Raw genomic sequence first — 21,454 nt, 5'->3', positions numbered from 1 at the left:
TTATCTTTGTAACTTTGGACAAATTACTCAACCTTCCTATACCTCAGTTTCCTCTGTAGAATGGGGATAATAATAGTGTCTGCTTGTGGGGCACTTCGGTGGCTCAGTCAGTTAAGTGTCTGTCTCTTGATCTCAGCTCAGGTCTTGATCTCAGGGTTGTGAGTTTGAGCCCCACATTGGGCTCCCTGCTAGGCGTGGAGCCTACTTAAAAAAAAAAAATAGTGTCTGCTTGATAGTTTAATATGTGGATTAAATAAAGATTAATATGTAAAACTCTTAGAATAGTGCTCAATAAATATGTCATAAATAAGTCTTTGCATATACACAAATCTTTCTTTTGGATGATTAAACTTTTAAAATAGTGATTTTTGTAGTTAATTATTTGTGAATACCAGTAAATAAATTGCCCTTTGGTATATTATAACTCATTTATCTTTTATTAAGTTTTTGCTTTTTCTTATACTATTTACAATCACATGATATAAATATTTATGGTTAATGACACTGGTATGTTCTAATAATGCTACTGCTCACCGAATTTTACACATAGGGACCCCTCTAGCAATTTTTTGTATTTATGCGGGGAACTGATGAAGTATAGTTTTTGAAGGCCTAAGATTTTTGGCTCTTGATACCTATGTAAGTAAAAATATGTATTTTACGATATACTGTGGCTTAATTAACAATGATAATGATGATAACAGTTGATGGTAATAATGTCCATCCTCATATGGTGCCTACTCGTTCAGAGCTTAATATTTGCAAGGTGCTGTCAGATCCATATCACTAATAATCCTGTCTATTATAAACCCTTACAGTTGACGTAGCAAATTCACATGTGTTATATCATTAATTTCTCACAGTAACTCTGAAATTGGTAAGGTAAACAATCGTATTCTGGTATAATAAGTGAACGTGAGGGTAAGTAATTTGCTAAAGATTGCATAGCTAGTAAGCAGTAGAGCCAGACTTGAACCTAACTTCTTACTTTAAGTTACTGTATGAGAACCATAATGAATGAGTTATGTGTTCCTGGATATCAGTGGTTCTCAGTCAGGGGTGATTTTGCCCCAAAAGGGACATTTTGACAATGTTTGGAGATATCTTTGGTTGTCATAACCAGAGTGGGGGAGTGCTATTAGCATCTGGTGGGTAGAAGCCAGGGAGACTACTGTTAAACATCCTGCGGTGCATAGGGAAGTTCCTTACAACAAAGAATTATCTGGCCCAAAATGTCAAGAGTACTAAGGCTGAGAAACTATGTTGTACAGCGATCATTGATGACATAGGACTAAGACTAAATTTTTGTTTGGTAAGATTTTACTGATAAATAGCAGATTTATTTCAAACCAGTTTCTTCACATCTTCAGCTTTTCTTAGATTCAGGTTATAAAGTTCAACAATACTCCATAAGCAAAATGTATACCCTGAATCAAGAGAAATTGAAGATAAGATTGAAAATTGAAACAAATCTGCTACTTATCACTAAAATCTTTCAAAGGAGGACTCTTGTTCAAAGGCCTTAAGTTTATTACTATTTTCTTCACTAGGTTGTTTCCCAGGGGGTGTGCACTGGGTTTCAGTTGGGAAACAAGACAAATCTGGACTTCTGATGAAATTGCAGAATCTTTGCTCACGGTTGGATCAAGATGAGAGTTTCTCTCAGAGGCTTCCACTCAACATTGAAGAGGCTAAAGACCGTCTTCGCATTCTGATGTTGCGCAAACACCCAAGGTACAGATAATCAAATTTAGTTGGTGCATGAAGTCCCAATGAGATTTAACTACTGACATTTCAAGAACATCATATCTTTTCTTGCTCTTCAGTAGAGATCTAGGAGTGAAGCATTGCTTTTCTGTTCTTCTTTGTCTTATATTAAAAAATGGCTGCCACTGGCCTGAAATTGCTACTTTTCTTTGCACCTACCATGTTGTCTCTTATATACCACTGAAGTGCTCAAGAAGTATTTCTTAAGTAGGTGAGTTAGTGAGGGGTCTTTGCTAGAAAATGCAGGCTTCTTACCTTAAATCTGTTATTTCTAATGGATAACATTGAACAAGAGACAGAATAAATGTAGGCACCTGGTAAAAGGATTATTTATTTAATGGAACCCTTCTGTTGTGTTCTTAGTTTTGGGAGGTGTGTGTGTGTGTATGTGTATATATATATATGTATGTATATGTATATAAAAAACTCTTCTGTGAACTTCAAGGGTTTATTTTAATTCATTCAATAAATATTATAATTATGTGCCAGGCACTGTTATCAATTGTTTCACGGTTTTCAGTAGCCAGAAGGGAGATGGTAGATTAGTTGTTGCTTCTGTTAACAGTGTAACCATCAGTAGTTAATCACCTGGGATTCAATCAACATTTTGATCTCCCTGATCTAACAGCCATTCTTTCACTGGTTCATTTAACCAACATTGAGTGTTGTGCCAGGTTCTGGGTCAAGTGCTGCAAGTACAAAGATGAATAAAGCCTTCCTTGGGTGTTCAACAGTAAATCTGGTAAGAGTTAGGTAATGGCTCTCAATGTTTTTTTTTAATTCCTTGGTGCAGCTGATAATGCACTACACTTTCATATGTAGCAGTGGTTGAGTGATTCTTAAATTGGTAAGGGGATTAATATCAGAATATTCGGTGAGAGTAGTAATTTGGGAAAAGCCTCTTAGGTGATTCTACAGAGGACAAGCTCTTTTCTCTCTGGCTTCTTTCTCTTCCAAATCCTTCTGTTATTGCTCCCTCCCCTTGGTAGGCACTGGTACTGATTTTCCTGGAGGAAATGGGATTTAGACCACTATGTTTTGTTTTGTTTTGCTTTGTTAGATAGGGCTGGGGAAGGAGCAGAGGGAGAGAGAAAGAGAGAAAGCATCTCAAGCAGGCTCCACACCCAGCATGGAGCCTGACTCAGTGCTGGATCTCACGACCTTGAGATCATGACCTGAGCTGAAATCAAGAGGCGCTTAACTGACTGAACCCCCCAGGGGCCTCAAGACCACTAAATATTACCTCTTTTCTAGTGCAGTAACTTTTCCCTAGTCCTGCTTCCCTTCTCTACGAAAATAAAAGTGATTACTATTTAGGAAAATATTGTAAATGCTATCAGATGTATCAGACCATGGCTAATGAAGTCATCCTTTTTGTTTCTCTCAGAGCAGCATTTTGGTTTATACTTTTGCAATTTTCCAGTCTGTATGTGTACCCAGAATCTTTTTTTTTATAGTGCACAGAAGTAGTGTGCCACTAGGATAAAAATGCTAGTGTATAATTATGCTATTAGCTTTTAGTTGTATTTTTTCTCCATCTGTTCTGCTGAGTTCAAAAAAGTTTTTGGAGAAACCAATCAAGAATTGGCACAGAGGTTCTTTGTCATTAGGAATAAATAAACTGATTTATGGATGGGAAAAACCCCACTAGTGTACCAAATGAAGGGTAATATTCTTGCTAGTGCATTATATCCGGTTGGGACATATGAAATTGTTAGTTTTGTAGGTAAAAAATGGTCAAATATCGTTTTTATTTTTAAATTTTTTTTAAAGATTTTATTTATTTATTTGACAGAGAGAGAGAGCATAAGCAGGGGGAACGGCAGGCAGAGGGAGAAGCAGGCTCTCCACTGAGCAGGGAGCCTGATACGGGACTCGATCCCAGGACCCTGGGATCATGACCTGAGCTGAAGGCAGACACTTAACCTACTGAGCCACCCAGGAATCTCTCAAATATTATTTTTATATGATTGATTTTAGCTAACCTGAGCCCAGTTCTCATTTAGTTTTGGTGCTTTAAAACTGAATTAGAAAAATCTCATTACTTGATACTTTTTTTAAGTTTCGGCAACCAATTTTTAACACCTGCATGGTACACACAGTTTACTTTTTATAGGTTCCCTAACTTTAAAATGCATTCATTGTTTTGGGGTGGGAAGAGAGGAAAGTCTCTAATTTTTTTTTCTTTATTTGATTCAGTATATTGTGAAAGAAATATAGCAAAGAGGAAGAGCCATGAATAGACATCTTTATTTTGTAAATTTTAAGACATTGGTGACATCATCCTTTTTTATTTTTATTTTTTTAAAGATTTTATTTATTTATTTGACAGAGAGAGACACAGCAAGAGAGGGAACACAAGCAGGGGGAGTGGGAGAGGGAGAAGCCGGCTTCCCGCCGAGCAGGGAGCCCGATATGGGACTCGATCCCAGGACTCTGGGATCATGACCTGAGCTGAAGGCAGATGCTTAACAACTGAGCCACCCAGGTGCCCACATTATCCTTCTTTAAAAGAGGCTTAAAATAATAAATGTCATTAGTGATTTAATACAGTTTTGTTTTGTTTTTTTAAATCAGGTCTCTGTTGATCTTGGATGATGTTTGGGATCCTTGGGTATTAAAAGCTTTTGACAATCAGTGTCAAATTCTCCTTACAACCAGAGACAAGAGTGTTACAGATTCAGTAATGGGTAAGGATTAATTTACTTTTTACTTCCCTTATGTTTTAATTCAATTAGATTTAAATATACTTAAACCAAATTACTGATTATATCTTGTGATTTTGTTGCAGGTCCTAAATACGTAGTCTCTGTGGAGAGTGGCTTAGGAAAAGAAAAAGGACTTGAAATTTTATCCCTTTTTGTTAATATGAAGAAAGCAGATTTGCCAGAGCAAGCTCACAGTATTATAAAAGAATGTAAAGGTGTGGTTATTTTGTGTATGAAGGAATTATAGAGATACTAATTTTGCCCTTTTGTAAATTAAGCTACTGAATATGATAATTTAGCACATGAACATCCAGAAACTTTACTAGAATATTTAGTATTTTAGGTTCTTCTCTGACACCCTAAGTAGATAATAATATTTTGGTATTCATTTATTCATTAAAATAATATTTAATGAACACACATAATATGTTAGTGGGAAGGGTTAGATGAAGACATGACTTCTGCCAAAGGATAAAAAATATAGTGAGAATCAGAGTTTTACATTTTTTTGGTTGGAATTTTATAAAAATAGTATTCTAATTTGATAGGTAAAAACTGGTATTATCCTCTTTTTTTTTTTCTTTTTTTAAAGATTTTATTTATTTATTTGACAGAGAGAGAGACAGCGAGAGAGGGAACACAAGCAGGGGGAGTGGGAAAGGGAGAAGCAGGCTTCCTGCCGAGCAGGGAGCCCGATGTGGGGCTCCATCCCAGGACCCTGAGATCATGACCTGAGCCGAAGGCAGTCACTTAACCAACTGAGCCACCCAGGCACCTCTGGTGTTTTCCTCTTAATTTGCATTTTTTATTAGTGAAGTTAAACTTTTTACTGGTTTATTGAATATTTGCATTTTAAGAAATTATCCTTGACTCAGTTTTTCTTTGTGATATTAGTATTTTTAATTGATTTTTAGTCATTCTAACTATTGAAGCTATTAGCTCTTTGCTATATTTTTGCAAATACTTTCCCCTAGTTTTTTGTCTGCTTTTTAATTTCTTTTGTAGTATTTATTTGACATACAGAAATTTAAAATTTTATATAGTTACATCTATGAGCTCTTAATATTACTTCTTCCATTATTGTTAATACTTCAGTAGACCTTGTTGCTTCTTTTTGCCATCAAATAGATACTTGGTTTTGATTTAATTGACTTTTTTTTTTTTTTTAAAGATTTTTATTTATTTGACACAGAGAGAGATAGTGAAAGCAGGAACACAAGCAGGGGGAGTGGGAGAGGGAGAAGCAGGCTTCCCGCCTGAGCAGGGAGCCCGATGTGGGGCTCGATCCCAGGATCCTGGATCATGACCTGAGCCGAAGGCAGACACTTAACGACTGAGCCACCCAGGTGCCCCAAGTTAACTGACTTTTCTTAAAAAAAGATTATTAGAGAGAGAGTGCGTGCACATGTGTACAAGGGGGTAGGGGCAAATGGAGAGGGAGGGGGGAAGCCGACTCCCCACTCAGTGGGGAGCCACACCAAAGGCTTGATCTCAAGATCCTGAGATCATGACCTCAGCAGAAATCAAGAGTTGGATGCTTAACCGACTGAGCCACCCAGGCACTCCAAATGAGTTAACTGACTTAAGAAATATGTTAGAAAAGAATACTTTGTTTGTATTCATTATAAAGGTGATGCATGTCCATTTTTGAAACATTTAAAAAATGTGTAAAACGATAAAAAAAAAAAGAAATTACCCATAATTTGGTAATTAGCACCATAAGAGTATTTCTTTCAGTCTTTTAAGACATATAAAACTTTGAAAAAAATATTGAGATTACAGTGGTATACACAATTTGAATCTTCCCTTTTCATATAGCAAATCTTGAACGTTTGCTTATGTCATTAAGTATCTTTTGAAAAAATTACCAATGGCATAATACTGTGGTAACTTCAATTTATTCAATCATTTGTTATTAAGATTTTTTCACTATTTTAAATAATGCTGTGATGAATATCCTTAGAGGAAGTATTTCTTATTTCTAGTGGCTTCCTTAGAATAAATATCTAAAGAGAATCCAAGAGTGATAGATATTTTAAAGCTTTAGATAATATGCAGCAGAATTTTTTTTTTTTTTTAAGAATAAAGGGACTCTTAGTGGTAATTTTGAAATGAGACAGTATTAATACAGTGACTTTTGTTTCGTTTTGTTTTGTTTTTAGGTTCTCCTCTTGTAGTGTCTTTAATTGGTGCACTTTTACGTGATTTTCCCAACCGTTGGGATTACTACCTCAGGCAACTTCAGAATAAGCAATTTAAGAGAATAAGGAAATCTTCATCCTACGATTATGAGGCTCTGGATGAAGCCATGTCTATAAGTGTTGAAATGCTCAGAGAGGACATCACAGATTATTACGCAGATCTTTCTATCCTTCAGAAGGATGTTAAGGTGCCTACAAAGGTAATAGAAGGACCAACAATCCTTGTCCTTGGATATTTATGGCATGTAACTTTTGATACAGTACCAAGGATGTTGTTAGAGAGGATATTGGAAGGTTAAGACCCATGTCACTGAGGTGTATGTGGGGGGCTGTAAAAATCCCACTGCTCTTAGTCTCCATCATGGGCTTGGTGTTGAACTCAGATTATTTCCTATTCTCAGTTCTAGTGAGGCTGGAGAAGCATCTGACTTCTTCTCTTTTCTATCTTGACGAATAGTTGAGCTTTTTCATATGAAATGGAAGAGAAATAAAACCCTGTTATTCAGGGCTTTAAGATATGATTTGTGTGTGTATGTGTGTGTGTGTGTGTGTGTGTTAACACCTTATCTACAATCCTGGTAATCGTAGTTTTGTGGTATATTAAATGCTTAAAATGATTTCTAGGTGTTATGTATTCTCTGGGACATGGAAACTGAAGAAGTTGAAGACATACTGCAGGAGTTTGTTAATAAGTCTCTCTTATTCTGTGATCGGAATGGAAAATCATTTTGTTATTATTTACATGATCTTCAAGTAGATTTCCTTATAGAGAAGAATCGCAACCAACTTCAGGTACTGCATCTCTGTACATTTTAAAAATTTTTTTATTTTGAAATAATTTTAGGCTTATAGAAAAGTTGCAAAACAGCATAGAGCGTTTTATGCATGTACCTTCATCTAGCTTCCCCCAATGTTAACATCTTATATAACTATAATACAGTTATCAAATCTAGAAAATTAACAATGATAGAATACTGTTAACTAACCCACAGATTTTATTTAGATTTTGCTAGCTTTCCCCCAGTGCCTTTTTTGTGGTTCAGATCAAGATCCCATATTGCATATAATTGTCATGTTTCCTTAGTTTCCTCAAATCTATGAAAATTCTTTGCTTTCTTTATCTTTCATGGTCACTTTTGAAGAGTACTAGCCAGTTATTTTGTATAACGTCCCTTAGTTTGGGTTTGTCTGATGGTTTCTCATGACTAGATTAAGGTTATATATTTTTGGCAAGAATACTACAGAAGTCATGTTGTGTCCTCAGTGCATCATATCAGGGTGTTGATATGTCTTGTTGTCAGTGATGTTAAGTTGATCACTTGGTTAAAGTGGTACCTGCTAGTTTCTCCACTGTAAAGCTACTAATTTTTTCCTTTTGTAGTAAGTATTTTGTGGGTAGATTCTCTGTACATTTTTAAATAGCTTTGTAAGCTGTAGTTACTGTGATGCTTAGGTTATGAAATTATTTCTGTCTTCTAAAATGTTTCATTTGGGTTTCAGGATTTACATAAGAAGATAATCACTCAGTTCCAGAAACATTACCAGCCACATACTCTTTCACCGGATCAGGAGGACTGCATGTATTGGTACAATTTTCTGGCCTACCACATGGCTAGTGCCAATATGCACAAAGTAAGGTGACCCATTTAAAAATTATTTTTATTATTATTTAAGATCTATTTATTTATTTCTTAGAGAAAATGAGTGGGGGAGGGGCAGAGGGAGAAGCAGACTCCCTGCAGAGCAGGGAACCTGATGTGGGACTCGATCTCAGGATCCTGGGATCATGACCTGAGGTGAAGGCAGACGCTTAACTGACTGAGCCACCTAGGTGCCCTAAAAATTATTTTTATCTCACTTCTATTTCCTCCTATGTTTAGAATTTTCTTTTATTAGTAAAAATAGGATTATAGGCTATGTAAGTATTTTTGTTTTTGTTACACTTTTTACCTACAGTGATTTAGAAAGGTACCTTAGTAACTGTAGTAAATGAACCACCTAAAAATTCACTCTCTTCTTACTAGTAGCTTTCCTTTTTGGGCAGTATGGATTTGTGTTTTTAGGCTTTGAGAGGAAATGGAGAATGGGAAATTATATTCATTCATTCAGCAAATATTTATTGAGTGCCTGTTAGGTACTGGTATATTATTCTTCATTGTGAGGATCTACCATAGGCACAAAGTCCCTGCTCTCATTGAATTTACATTCTGTGGGGAGACAAGTAAATTTATACTACCAGTGGACAAGTAAATTTATACTATGTTGGGAGTAGTAAGTGCTCAGCATGGAAGGAGAAAGTGATGATATAGCATCATCATGATTTATGATGGATTTGGTGTGCATTATAAGATGACTCCAAGCTTGCACAACAGAAAGAATGGAGTTGCCCTGAACTGAGATTGGGAAGTCTGTGGGCAGATTGGGTATTTTTCAGGGGTAAAGGGAAGGTTAGGAAATCATTTTGAATATACTGTCTCATACGTATTAAGACATCTGACTGTAAATAAAGGGTATATAGTTGGATATATGAATCTGGATTTCTGGGGGAACATTATGGACTAAAAATAAAATTTGGGAATCATCACCACATAGATGATATTTGAAATCATGAGTACCAACTATTCAAAATGTTAACATTTTGGAAAACCATATGTACTTTGAGTAATTTATCTATGCTTAGGTATGTTATCTCTTGGTTAAAAAAAAATGGTGTATTGTTGTATCCTGTTTTTTTCACCTAGCAAAATATAGTTTACATTTAATAATATACACTTTGGAATGAAGGTATTCCAATAAATACTTGTGCGAAATTTACTTAAACTGTAATTGTTGCACATTTAGGTTTTCAGTTTTTTGCCTTTATGATGCTGTAATGAACAATGTTGTCTTTGCACCTACATTATTTCCTTTGAAAATTTTTTGAAGTGCGATTATTGGATCAGTGCATCTTTTTAAAACTTGGTATGTATGATAGTGTGACAGGATTCAGTTTATTCTTACCTTTTTAGCCTTTTTTTCTGATTTTTAAAGATAATTTCTAATTTTTAAAGGTTTTTCATTGGAAAAATATAGGCAAAAAACTAAAAAGAAAGTGAAAATGACATTATTGCTAATGCTTTTGTGTATAGCTTTCCAAGTTGTTTTGCTGCTCAGATACACATACTTATCCTTTTTTTTCCCTTAATTTTAATTTTTTTAGGGAGAGAGTGCATGTGTGAGCAGGGGGAGGCTCAGAGGGAGAGAATCCCAAGCAGGCTCCATGCCCAGTGCAGAGCCCGATGTAGGGCTCGATCCCACAACCCCGAAATCATGACCTCAGCCAAAATCAGGAGTCAGAGACTGAACTGACTGAGCCACCCAGGCACCCCCACATACTTGTTCTTTAAACCCAAAATAGGATCATAATAGAAATAGTCTTATATCCTTTTTCTCCCCCAGTTAACTGTATTTCATGGTCCTCTTTTTATGTCAGTTTATATAGAGTGAAAAAATTTTTGAAGCTGCATTACTATTTCATTGTATATTGAGGCTTATGGGCAGTTAGATTGCTTAAGCACACTTGTCTGATTATTTTCTTAGGACACATTTTTTAAGTGTAATTTCTGGGTCAAATGGTATGTGTAGTTAGAATTTTAATACAGATTACCAGACTGTCCTCCAGAAAGGTTCTCTTGAGTTACATCACTATCAACAGTATGTGAGAGTGTTCATTTCCTCTGACTCCAGCTAATATTCTTTTTTTTTTTTTTTTAAAGATTTTTATTTATTTATTTGACAGAGAGAGACACAGCGAGAGCGGGAACACAAGCAGGGGAATGGGAAAGGGAGAAGCAGGCTTCCCACTGAGCAGGGAACCCGACGCGGGGCTCGATCCCAGGACCCTGGGATCATGACCTGAGCGGAAGGCAGACACTTAACAACTGAGCCACCCAGGCGCCCCTCCAGCTAATATTCTTATTACTGTTTTTAGTCTTTAAAAATCTGATTTTTTTTTTTTTAAGATTTTATTTACTTTGTCAGAGAGAGAGAGTTCGCACAAGCAGAGTGAGTGGCAGGCAGAGGGAGAAGCAGGTTTTCTGCTGAGCAAGGAGCCCGATGTGGGACTTGATCCTAGGACTCTGGGATCATGACCTGAGTCGAAGGCAGACGCTTAACCGACTGAGCCAGCCAGGTGTCCCTAGAAATCTGATATTAAAACATGCTGAATCTTTGTTGTTTCATTTAGATTACTGGTGAGGTTTTTGGCCATTTATACCTTTTATTCTGGCATTGAGTCTCCTACATTGCTTTTACCTATTTTTTTTGTTGAGGTGTTTCTCTTATTTTATTAGAATTTTCTTTTTTTTTGTTTTTGAAAACATGGCTTCCTCTGCAGTACTCTTTTTTTTTTTTTAAAGATTTTATTTATTTATTTGACAGAGAGAGAGAAAACACAAGCAGGGGGAGCAGCAGAGGTAGAGGGAGAAGCAGGGAGCTCGATGTGGGACTAAATCCCAGGACCCTGAGATCATGACTTGAACCGAAGGCAGCTGCTCAACCGACTGAGCCACCCAGGCGCCCCTTATTAGAATTTTTCTATAAAAAAAAGAATATTAAGCCCTCATCTATCATAGGTGTTGTAAATAAATATTTTTATTTTTTGTCAAGTTTTATTTATATTGTTTTCAACTATATTGAAGGTTTTTGAGTTTTTAGGTAGTTAAGTTCACATTTCTCTCTCTCTCTTTTTTTTTTTTTTTGTACTTTTGGTGTCATGTTTACAAACATTTCCTTCATCCTAGGGTTACAAAAATATTTGCCTGTATCCTATAGAATTTTTTGAGGTTTTCTATTTTATATTTAAGTGTTTAATCCAGCTAAAATTTATTTTGATTTAAGTTGTGTGGTCCATTTTATGTTTATTTGGTTCCTTTTAAAATAGCTTCCTTTCTGTCCTTAAATTCTAAGTTATCTGCTACGTTTCTTTCAGTGGTGTTAGGATAAGGATGGTAGGGGCTCCTGGGTGGCTCAGTCGGTTAAGTGTCTGCCTTTGGCTCAGGTCATGATCCCACGGTTCTGGGATTGAGCCCCATGTCAGGCTCCCTGCTGAGTCTGCTTCTCCCTCTGCCCCACTCCCTGGCTTGTGCTCTTTCTCTCTCTCTCTCGATCACTCTCTCGTTCAAATAAATAAAATCTTTATTTAAAAAAAAAAAAGATAAGGATGGTAGGGTTAAAATTCTTTGATGTCTTTAACAGTATCCTCATCTTACTTTTTTTTTTTTTTAAAGGAACTTTGTACTTTAATGTTTTCCCTGGATTGGATTAAAGCAAAAACTGAACTCGTAGGCCCTGCTCATCTGATTCATGAATTTGTGGAATACAGGCATATATTGGATGAAAAGGTACGCTTAGTATGAAAAATAAGTTCTTAAAGGGCATCTTATTGTCATTTAATTCTAGGTTTAATAGTGGGGATGAGCAGAATAAAAGGGACAAAGAGAGATAATTTCCTCATTTTGACCCTTGATTATTCTAATTATTTTGCTTCCTAGCCTACTGGGAATGTAGATGGGATTGAGGTTTGAAAGTTGAGGAAGTAAAGTGTCCACTGGGTTTTTTTGTTTTGTTGTTTGTTTTTTACACAAAAATGTATCAAGAAAGTAATACTTGGATAATGAGATTTTTACACTATGTTTAAAAGTCTGGAGAGGGTCACCATATATTTGTTACCTAATGGTTGGCTGTTTAATTTTAGCTCATGTAGAGACTATCTCATTTAGGCCTTTAAAGTGACAAGATCACAGAAACAGAAAAATGCCAGATCTTGAGTCTAGTTATATTTCTAAGAGATTTCAGTTTGTTCATAGGATTGTGCAGTCTGTGAAAATTTCCAGGAATTTTTATCTTTAAATGGACATCTTCTTGGACGACAGCCATTTCCTAATATTGTACAGCTGGGTCTCTGTGAACCAGAAACTTCAGAAGTTTATCAGCAAGCTAAGCTGCAGGCCAAGCAGGAGGTCGATCATGGAGTTCTTTACCTGGAGTGGATGTAAGTAGATTAGGAAAGAAACCAAAGGGAGTGGAGTGCTAACTGTGTCATTATTTTTCAGGTAGTGAATAAGTTCACTCCAGGAAGATTTAACTACTTTGTAAAGGGCTGGAACTTTTAATAAGCATTCTTACTTATTGAAAAGTTCTGGAGAAGTGAGCATAGGAGAAATACATATTTTCAAAGAGTCCATAGAAATAGATGCTTGCCTGTAGGCATTTTGACCAGTCATACTAAATAATACCAAGTGGTTTACTTATTGTAACATAGTTTACTAGCAAAGAACATGGGCTTTGAAGCCACAAACATTGATTTAAGTCTCATTTCTTTTTTTTTTTTTTTAAAGATTTTATTTATTTATTTGAGAGAGAGAGAAAGAGAGAGAGCAAGCACATGAGAGGGGGGAGGGTCGGAGGGAGAAACAGACTCCCCGCCGAGCAGGGAGCCCGATGCGGGACTCGATCCCGGGACTCCAGGATCATGACCTGAGCCGAAGGCAGTCGCTTAACCGACTGAGCCACCCAGGCGCCCTTAAGTCTCATTTCTGAAACCTGATAGTTCTGTGATTTTGAACAAATTACAGGTTGCTCTTTTTTTCGTATATAAAATAGAGATAGCAATTCTTTGAGGTATATTATTTTTATGAAGATTGAAATGAGATATTGGATATATAGTGATTAGCCCTTCGCCTTTCAGATAGCCCTCATTAAACTTCCACTGAATTTTGATTGTTCTAACTCCTAAAAGAGTCTATTCAGTTTTGCTCTTGTCTTAATCTTATCAATTAGAAAAAGAGGGTTAACTCATCTTTTTAATGTCTGTTATATATGATATGCGCACATTACTCATTTTACCTTCAAACCTTAGAAGGTAAATATTATTTGCTCTATTTTACAAATGAAAAAATTGAGGCACAGAGATGTTGAGACTTGACTAAGCTTATGTAGCTTGTTGAATGGAATTTAACTCCTGGGTCTGTTGAGCTTGATGTTCCGTGTGCCTTCTATATGCCATGCTTCTCTTACAGCTGGAAATAATGAACATGAGTGGTTGTCTTTTCACATGTGTAATTTATATCTGAATTGAACTCTAGGTTGATATCTGCAATATTTATTAGTCCCGGGCCCTCTTTCCAAATAGGTTGCCATAGGTGATTTCCCAAATTCATTGAAGCTAAGGTAAACCTGTCTGTATTCTAGAATACTTGCTCACTTTATATTGTAACATTTGTTTCACTTTATGGTGATGGCCTATTTTTCTGTTACTAGTCTATACATTCTGTAGTTTAGAATAGTTTGGAGGTTAAAATTAATAGACTTTGGCTCTAGACTGCCTGGACTTGAAACCCAGCTCTGCTTTATTGGTTATTTATAACCAGGGAAAGTTATTCAACTTCTCTCACCTAATAGTGCTCTTTCATAGCATTATTGAGATTAAATAAGTATGTGTGTATACAAACATATACACACACACATAGAGTGCTTAGAACAGTACCTAGTTCACAGAAGGTCCTCAATAAATATTAGTTATTAAGAATAGCATTTAGCATTTTTCCTGGTCCATATAGTTGGTATGCAAAAGAAATTTGTGGAAGATCCAACTGAATTGATGTTTTGGTTAGTGGTTGAAATAGAGTTAATACATGGTCTGATAATCAGATGGGTATAGGTTTAGTTCTTGTTCTCTTATGACTTGTTGAATTTGATTTTTCACTTTTTCTTGCTTTTTTTTTTCTTCCCATTGCATCAGCTGCGTTTCAGCCTGTGATGTTCTCTCACAGAATGCTTAGTCATTCTGTGAGCTGAATCTTTTAACTGGGTTTGACCAGGTCATATTCAAAGAATGCTTTACTTTAGTACTAGAAAGATTTTTTTTTCCTATAGAAATGTTTAGATTGGTATAAGCTTAAATTTAACTGAATTTTAGCTTTCAAAGAAATTTTGTGTTCATACATTCATTTGTTATTTCTTTAATACTTTTTGGCTATCTGTTATATGCCAATCTTTGCAACAGTCACTTTCTGACCTTTGGGGAATTGAGTAGTTAGAACAAGGGGAAAGAGAGTATTTTTTTAGCCTAATCTTCTAATCTTTGCTAGTAATTTACCTGGTTTTCTTCTAGGTTCTCATCACCTTAGTTCATATAGTGTTTGTTTCTTTGCTTCTAATAAATTATAATACTTTCTAGGCAAGATCTAAGTCTGATTTACCTTTTGTGCTCCCTTTTTTCATTTGGTCCATCTTGTGTGTGGTTAATTTTTTTAAAGTTTTTATTTAAATTCTAGTTAGTTAGGGGCACCTGGGTGGCTCAGTCGTTAGGTGTCTGTCTTTGGCTCATGATCCCAAGATCCTGGGATGGAGCCCCGCATGGGGCTCCCTGCTCAGCGGGAGGGCTGCTTCTCCCTCTCCCACTCCCCTGCTTGTGTTTCCTCTCTCGCTGTGTCTCTCTCTGTCAAATAAATAAATAAAATCTTTTAAAAAAAATTCTAGTTAGTTAACATATAGTGTAATATTGGTTTCAGGAGTAGATGTGTGGTTAATTTTTTTAAAGAATAGTAACAGTGGCATCCTTATGTGCCAGGCAGTGTTTAGAGCAGGTATCATTACTCCTGTTGTACATATGAGGAAATGGAAACTTATTAGGTTCAATAATTTGCCTAAGTTTACACACCTAATAAGTAGTAGAAGTAGGTTTGCTCTTTATCTGACTCCTAAAATAAGTACAATGCCATTTAACATATTTATTTGTACTCAAAGTGACTGGGGTGTCTGTATATGAAATTCTGACACTGTTCTAATACTTTACCCCTTTAACCCATAAGAAATAATATATTAACTGCACTAGTGGAATAGTTACAAAGAAAATGATATTGCTTTCTTTTTCTCCTCTATGAATAATTGTGGTTAGAGAAGAGCAAATTTAAAGTACATCATCGTGGGGCACCTAGGTGGTTCAGTTGGTTAAGCGTCTGCCTTCAGCTCAGGTCATGATCCCAGGGTCCTGGGATCGAGCCTTGAATTGCCTCAGGCTCCCTGCTCAGTGGGGAGCCTACTTCTCCCTCTCCATCTGCCCCCTCCCTGCTCGTGTGCTCGTTCGCTCTCTCCTTCTTTCTCTTTCTCTCAAATAAATAATATCTTTTTTTTTTTTTTAAATGCAGAAGATTGGTACTTCTCTCTCTTTTTTTTTTTAAGATTTTATTTATTTTATTTGACAGAGAGAGACACAGTGAGAGGGGGAACACAAGCAGAGGGAGTGGAGAGGGAGAAACAGGACTCCCGCTGAGCAGGGAGCCCGATGTGGGGCTCGATATCAGGACCCTGGGACTATGACCTGAGCTGAAGGCAGATGCTTAACGACTGTGCCACCCAGGTGCTCCTCAAATAAATAATATCTTAAAAAAAAAAAAAGTACATCATTGTTAATGGTGGGTGTAGTGTCATACTTCAGTTAGGAAATGAGCTTCATTTTGCTATGGCTTCTTTCCTTTTATTTATTTTTTAAAATTTTTAATTTTTTTAGAGAGAGAGAGGAGGGGCAGAAGGAGAGAGAGAATCTCATGCAGACTCCATGGCCAGCGTGGAGCCCTATGCTGGGTTCAGTCTCACAACCCTGAGATCATGACCTGAGCTGAAGTCAAGGGTCGGGTTGCTTAACTGATTGAGCCACTCAGGTGCCCTGGCTTCTTTCCCTTTAAAAACAATGGAGATTTTTTTGAGGGTATCCTTACATAATGATTTCTCTGCATATGTTATCATTAATATATCAAAGGAAAATAGAAAGCAACATGTGTTTGATTAATTAGATTTCTCCCAACTCTGACATTTGCAGCACCTGACAGGTTGCTTTATATAGGGTAGCATTTCTCTTAAAAGCCACTTTCGTAATACTTTTTTCCTTCAGGAGATCTATGCTGTCATTTACATGCTGGTAACTTAATTTTAAGAATTTTGTATTTTTGGCAACACAACAGTGTTAACAGACAGTTTACTTTATTACTGAAAAAAAAATTACTTACTGGGTTTCTGTTCATTTTCTCCTTGTATGTAGAAACAAAAAAAACATCAAGAATCTTTCCCGCTTAGTTGTCCGCCCCCATACAGATGCTGTTTACCATGCTTGCTTTTCTGAGGATGGTCAAAGAATAGCTTCTTGTGGAGTTGATAAAACCCTACAGGTAAAACATATCTCTTGAGAAAAATTGAAAGAGGCATGTACCGAATACTGTACATATTAGAATATATTTAAATCCTAGAATTGAAGAAAATTGCACATTAGAATTAGAGAAATCCAAATCTCTTGAACATTTTATAAAAGCTGTCTCTGGAAATTTAGAAGACATGGTTGTGTGTTTTCATAATTTTAAAGTTGCCAAGTGACATAAAAGTACCTTTTACCTTAGCAAATCCGTTACTGTCATCCATGAGCCCTCTAAGAGTAATGAGGAAATGCAAATTGTTAAAAGACATAAGGACTCCATATCACAGTGCACAGGGCTCTGATTAAAAAACAGTGATTAGGTAAAATACCTACCTTATCACAGGTTCAGACACAGATTCTGACTATAAACAGGAATCAGACTAGATTATTTCCTAAGGTGCTTGAAGGAATTTAAGTTCTCATTTGTTTTTGGGATACATGAATGAGTGCTTTTCTTTAAATTTGTGCTCTGCTTTTTGATTTTGAAGGAAACGGGATCAGATTAGTTAAAACTGATATTTAGATTAGGTTTAGTCTTTGCAAAATTATGACTGTAAACCTTATTTTTATATGTGTGCTTTATTACTAATTTTATTAATTTTGGGTTTTGAGCCCCAGAAAGAAAACATATTGAATGAAATGTTTTCTGAGAATTTGCCAAACTAAAAAAAAAAAAAAAAGAAGAAAAAAAGAATTTGCCAAACTAATCTCAAGAACTGAAGCTATACTCTGCCGGCTCTTTTTATTGATATTACAGTCATTTAATAAGGGATAGTTCTCTATGTTAAGACATATAAACTCTGACAGATATTCTGCTTTTTAGAGTGGTTTTGCCAAGGTTCATTACTATTGCAAAATACTATGGATTAAGGTCTTTTAAAGAAAGATTTTTATTGAATGGTGGCCATTGGTTTATGGTAAAAAGATTTTATTGTTGCTTGTGCAGGTGTTCAAAGCTGAAACAGGAGAGAAACTGCTAGAAATCAAGGCTCATGAGGATGAAGTGCTTTGTTGTACATTCTCTGCAGATGACAGATTAATAGCAACCTGCTCAGTGGATAAAAAAGTGAAGGTAGGGAAATATTTTTCTCTTGAGTTGTAATTACCATAGAATTCATTTTCTTTTTCCATAGTGGAGGGACTAGGGTGAGTAGGGGTAAAGGACTCTTGCCTGTTAATCTACAGACTCGAGGCAAACCAGTTTTTATCCACTTGCAAATTAACACTGTCTATTTTTAAGCACCAGCAAAAATGCCTAGGTTTCTCAGCCTGAGATATTTACCAGACAGCTGGGAGAAACAATTACAAATTAATGAATTTGCCTCCTGTTTATTATTGATAAGTCCGTGTGATAAAATATCAGTTGGAATCTTTGAGGGCAATGTGATTGGAATTGTTGCTGCACAAAATTACTGAGATTGGATTCCTGTTGTAAAATACATAATTTGTGAAGTGTGCAACCCAGATATTTTTCTTTTAGAGAGGGAGTGCGGAGTGGGGAGGGTTGGGTGGGGGAGGGGCAGAGGGAGAGAGAGAATCTTAAGTAGGCTTCACACAGTGTGGAGCCTGATGCCGCCGTGTTCATCTCACGATCCTGAGCTGAAATCAAGAGTTGGACGCTTAACCAACTGAGCCACTCAGGCACCCCAAACACCTCACTTCAGGCTTTTTTTTTTTTTTTTTTTTTTTAAGAGAGTGTGCGCATGTGGGAGCGGGGTGGCGGGGAGAAAGGAAAGGGAGACAGAGAATCCCAAGCAGGCTCCACACTGGGTGAGGACACCGGCCTCAATCTCATGACCCTGGGACCATAACTTGAGCCGAAATCAAAGAGTTGGATGCCCAACAGACTGAACCAGCCAGGTGCCTCTTGCTTCAGGCTTTTTAAAAAGAGATGGATCCTAACTTGGTGGGAGTACTGCAAATAAATAGATAGGTAGATAGGTAGATAGTAGGTAGGTGGGTAGATAGATAAATAGAGAGGAGAGGGAGAGGGGAAGAAAGAAAGGGAGAGGGGAAGAAAGGGAGAAAGGAAAGAGGGAGGGAGGAAGAAAGGAAGGACGGACGGACAGATGGACTGTTGAAACTGGCTAGATGGGGTGGGTCTTAGTGGACCTGGGAGCAAGAAAATTGGCTTGGAAGTTTCCTGGGGTCTGCACTCACTTGAAGAAGACTTTGGAGTGTCCAGACAAAGTAAGACCTTGGAAAAGTCTACTTCTTGATAGATTGGACTGTCTAGGTGGCTTTACAACCAACCAGTTAATTAATTCCATAGCCACTACTGAGTCAGGCTTGGAGTTCGCCAGTCTTGCACAGTTCCAAAGTCAAGAGCTATGTGGAATAAAAGGAGATAACTCTGAGTTTCTGTTTTCTAAGTACTCAAAATATAGAACAAGAGTACTCTTCTGAGTACTCAAAATATAGAACAAATGTCTATTAAAGAACTTAAACTCTTTGGACCTCTGGTGTGTGCTTTGATAAGACAAAAAATGCGGGACACCTGGCTGGCTCAGATGGTAGAGCATATGATGCTTCATCTTGGGGTCATGAGTTTGAGCCCCATAATGGGAATAGAGCTTACTTAAAAATTAAAAAAAAAAAAGAAAATGCTATGAGAGGGACATTAATACCTCTAAAAAGTTCAGAGCCCAGTGAAGACTAGGTAATTTATTTCTTTTGTTTATTGTTAGAACACACTGCTTTGTTGTCTTACATAGTAACTAGAATGATGATTACTTCTGCTTGGGAATTTAACACTGTGAGGCTTTATACTACACACTTTGTTATATTACATTATCAATTTCTCACTACAACTTGCAGAGTAAGTATTGATCCCATTTTGCAGATGAGAAAATAGGTACAGAGATGAAGTCATTTGCCCAAGCTCACATTAACGGATAACTAATGGAGCCAGGGTTCAAAGCTAGGTTTCCCTCAGAATCTAAAGCCTTAATTTTTTTCACTGATCCATCTGCCTTTACTTTTTATTGATACCTTGAAGTCAGCAGCACATGTCCTTTATCTCATTTGAATTGTGTACACAGGGCAGGTATAAGTATCCTCATTTTACAGAGGAGGGAACTATGATGCAGATAAATTAAAGACTTGATGATGGACACACAAATTATAAATGGTAGAGCCAGGTCTTGGACTTAATCCTCCTGATCTAAAGTCCATTATTCCATTCCTTTTATAGCACTTCTCTGCCTACTGTCATTCGTGTGAACATGTGCAGTCTTGCCCTTGAAGAATGTAATGTTTTCATGGGATTCTAATTGTGCTATAGAAAGGCACACGTGTAGACTTGTAATTTTTAAAAAGACATCCTGGAAAAATACAGACATGTTTTAGAGAAGGGGGTATTATGTCTGACTAGGAAAATCTGCCACAAAACAGCTCACATTTGTTTGCTCTTCTGTTCTCCCTTTGAAAGTAAGGGGTAGTTGTAAATTTTATTTTCTCTATTCTCTTTAGATCTGGAATTCTCTGACAGGGGAACTAATACATATCTATGATGAGCACTCAGAGCAAGTCAACTGCTGCCACTTTACCAACAACAGTCATTACCTTCTCTTAGCCACTGCGTCAAGTGACTGCTTCCTCAAAGTAAGTGTGGATAATGAGAATTACGTGCACAAATTTGATAGGTGCATCAGAACATCTTTTTTGATTTTCTCTTGTATTGTTCAGGGCTCTTTTGGTTGCAGTGATAGGAACTTCCATACTAGCTAAGCCAAAAAAAAAACAACAAAAAAAGAAATTACTGGTTCATGTAACTGAAAAGTCTAAAGGGAGCATGGCTTTAGGCATAACTGATTCCAGATGCTTAAATTACATTCTTGGAGTCTAATCCCCCCTCCATTTTTAGATTTTGTTTCTCTCTTTGTTGGTTCAGGCGTGTTCTTTCTGTGTGGCAGGAAATATGGCTGTTCTCAGTTACAGGCTTACGTGGGTCTTACAGTTTATAGTCACAGAGGAAGAGAAACTTACTCTTTCCCAGGTCCCATAGATTTAATTTTAAAGAAGACTATTTGACCTGGTTTGGCTTATATGCTCATTGTTAAATAACCCTAGTGGTCCAATAGGATATGGAATCCTTGAATTGGTTAAAGATTACAAGTTCAGCCATGTAGAAATGGGACAAATGAAGTGAGGTCAGCTCTATTTGAATTATAAGTGGGGCTTGATTCAGAAGAGAGGTTGTTATTAGAAGGAGGAAGGAAAAAAGGTGCTGATAGAAAAAAAAAGAAACTAAAAGCAGATGTGCATTTTATATATATTTGATAATGCTTTATAGTTACAAATTATAAAGGATTTTATCTTTTTTTCCTCTTAAATGGCATATTGAAGATAGCTAGATTAAATTTTCTGGGGGTCCAGAAAGATTCACTAACTTCCTTTGGATTGTTTTTTGGTTTGGTTTCTACCCTGTCTTTTTTAATGTCACACCATCTTTGCAAAGGGACATTATATTTTTGGGAGGTTTGGGCAAACCATTTCAGTTTGGAAAACCTCATAGACTCTGTGTTTGACATTTAAATGCAGTATTTTTC

General features: G+C 36.6%; 1 protein-coding gene across 6 annotated transcripts in view; it reads left to right on the top strand.

Annotated features, from left to right (window-relative positions):
- APAF1 (apoptotic peptidase activating factor 1) overlaps window positions 1-21,454 on the top strand; it is a 92,681-nt gene that overhangs the window by 16,566 nt on the left and 54,661 nt on the right. For 4 of the 6 annotated variants that reach the window (XR_004676096.1, XM_034987762.1, XM_034987764.1 and 1 more), the window contains 11 exons: window positions 1,551-1,734; window positions 4,345-4,457; window positions 4,559-4,690; window positions 6,638-6,876; window positions 7,301-7,468; window positions 8,177-8,308; window positions 11,944-12,057; window positions 12,523-12,707; window positions 16,755-16,881; window positions 17,851-17,976; window positions 20,376-20,507. Coding sequence is in view for 4 of the 6 variants with exons in the window: in XM_034987762.1 (XP_034843653.1) it covers window positions 1,551-1,734; window positions 4,345-4,457; window positions 4,559-4,690; window positions 6,638-6,876; window positions 7,301-7,468; window positions 8,177-8,308; window positions 11,944-12,057; window positions 12,523-12,707; window positions 16,755-16,881; window positions 17,851-17,976; window positions 20,376-20,507 (1,652 nt within the window). In the remaining 2 variants the exon portion in view is untranslated. Of the gene's footprint in view, window positions 1-1,550; window positions 1,735-4,344; window positions 4,458-4,558; window positions 4,691-6,637; window positions 7,208-7,300; window positions 7,469-8,176; window positions 8,309-11,943; window positions 12,058-12,522; window positions 12,708-16,754; window positions 16,882-17,850; window positions 17,977-20,375; window positions 20,508-21,454 lie in introns of those variants that run through there. The other 2 variants (XR_004676097.1, XM_034987765.1) reach the window with 2 other exon arrangements.

The sequence above is a fragment of the Mirounga leonina genome, unplaced genomic scaffold (genome assembly GCF_011800145.1).
Source record: "Mirounga leonina isolate KUSES-001 unplaced genomic scaffold, KU_Mleo_1.0 Mir_418, whole genome shotgun sequence".
Taxonomy (NCBI): domain Eukaryota; kingdom Metazoa; phylum Chordata; class Mammalia; order Carnivora; family Phocidae; genus Mirounga; species Mirounga leonina.
Note: the sequence above shows the minus strand (reverse complement) of the source record. Positions and strands in the feature narration are given on the sequence as shown.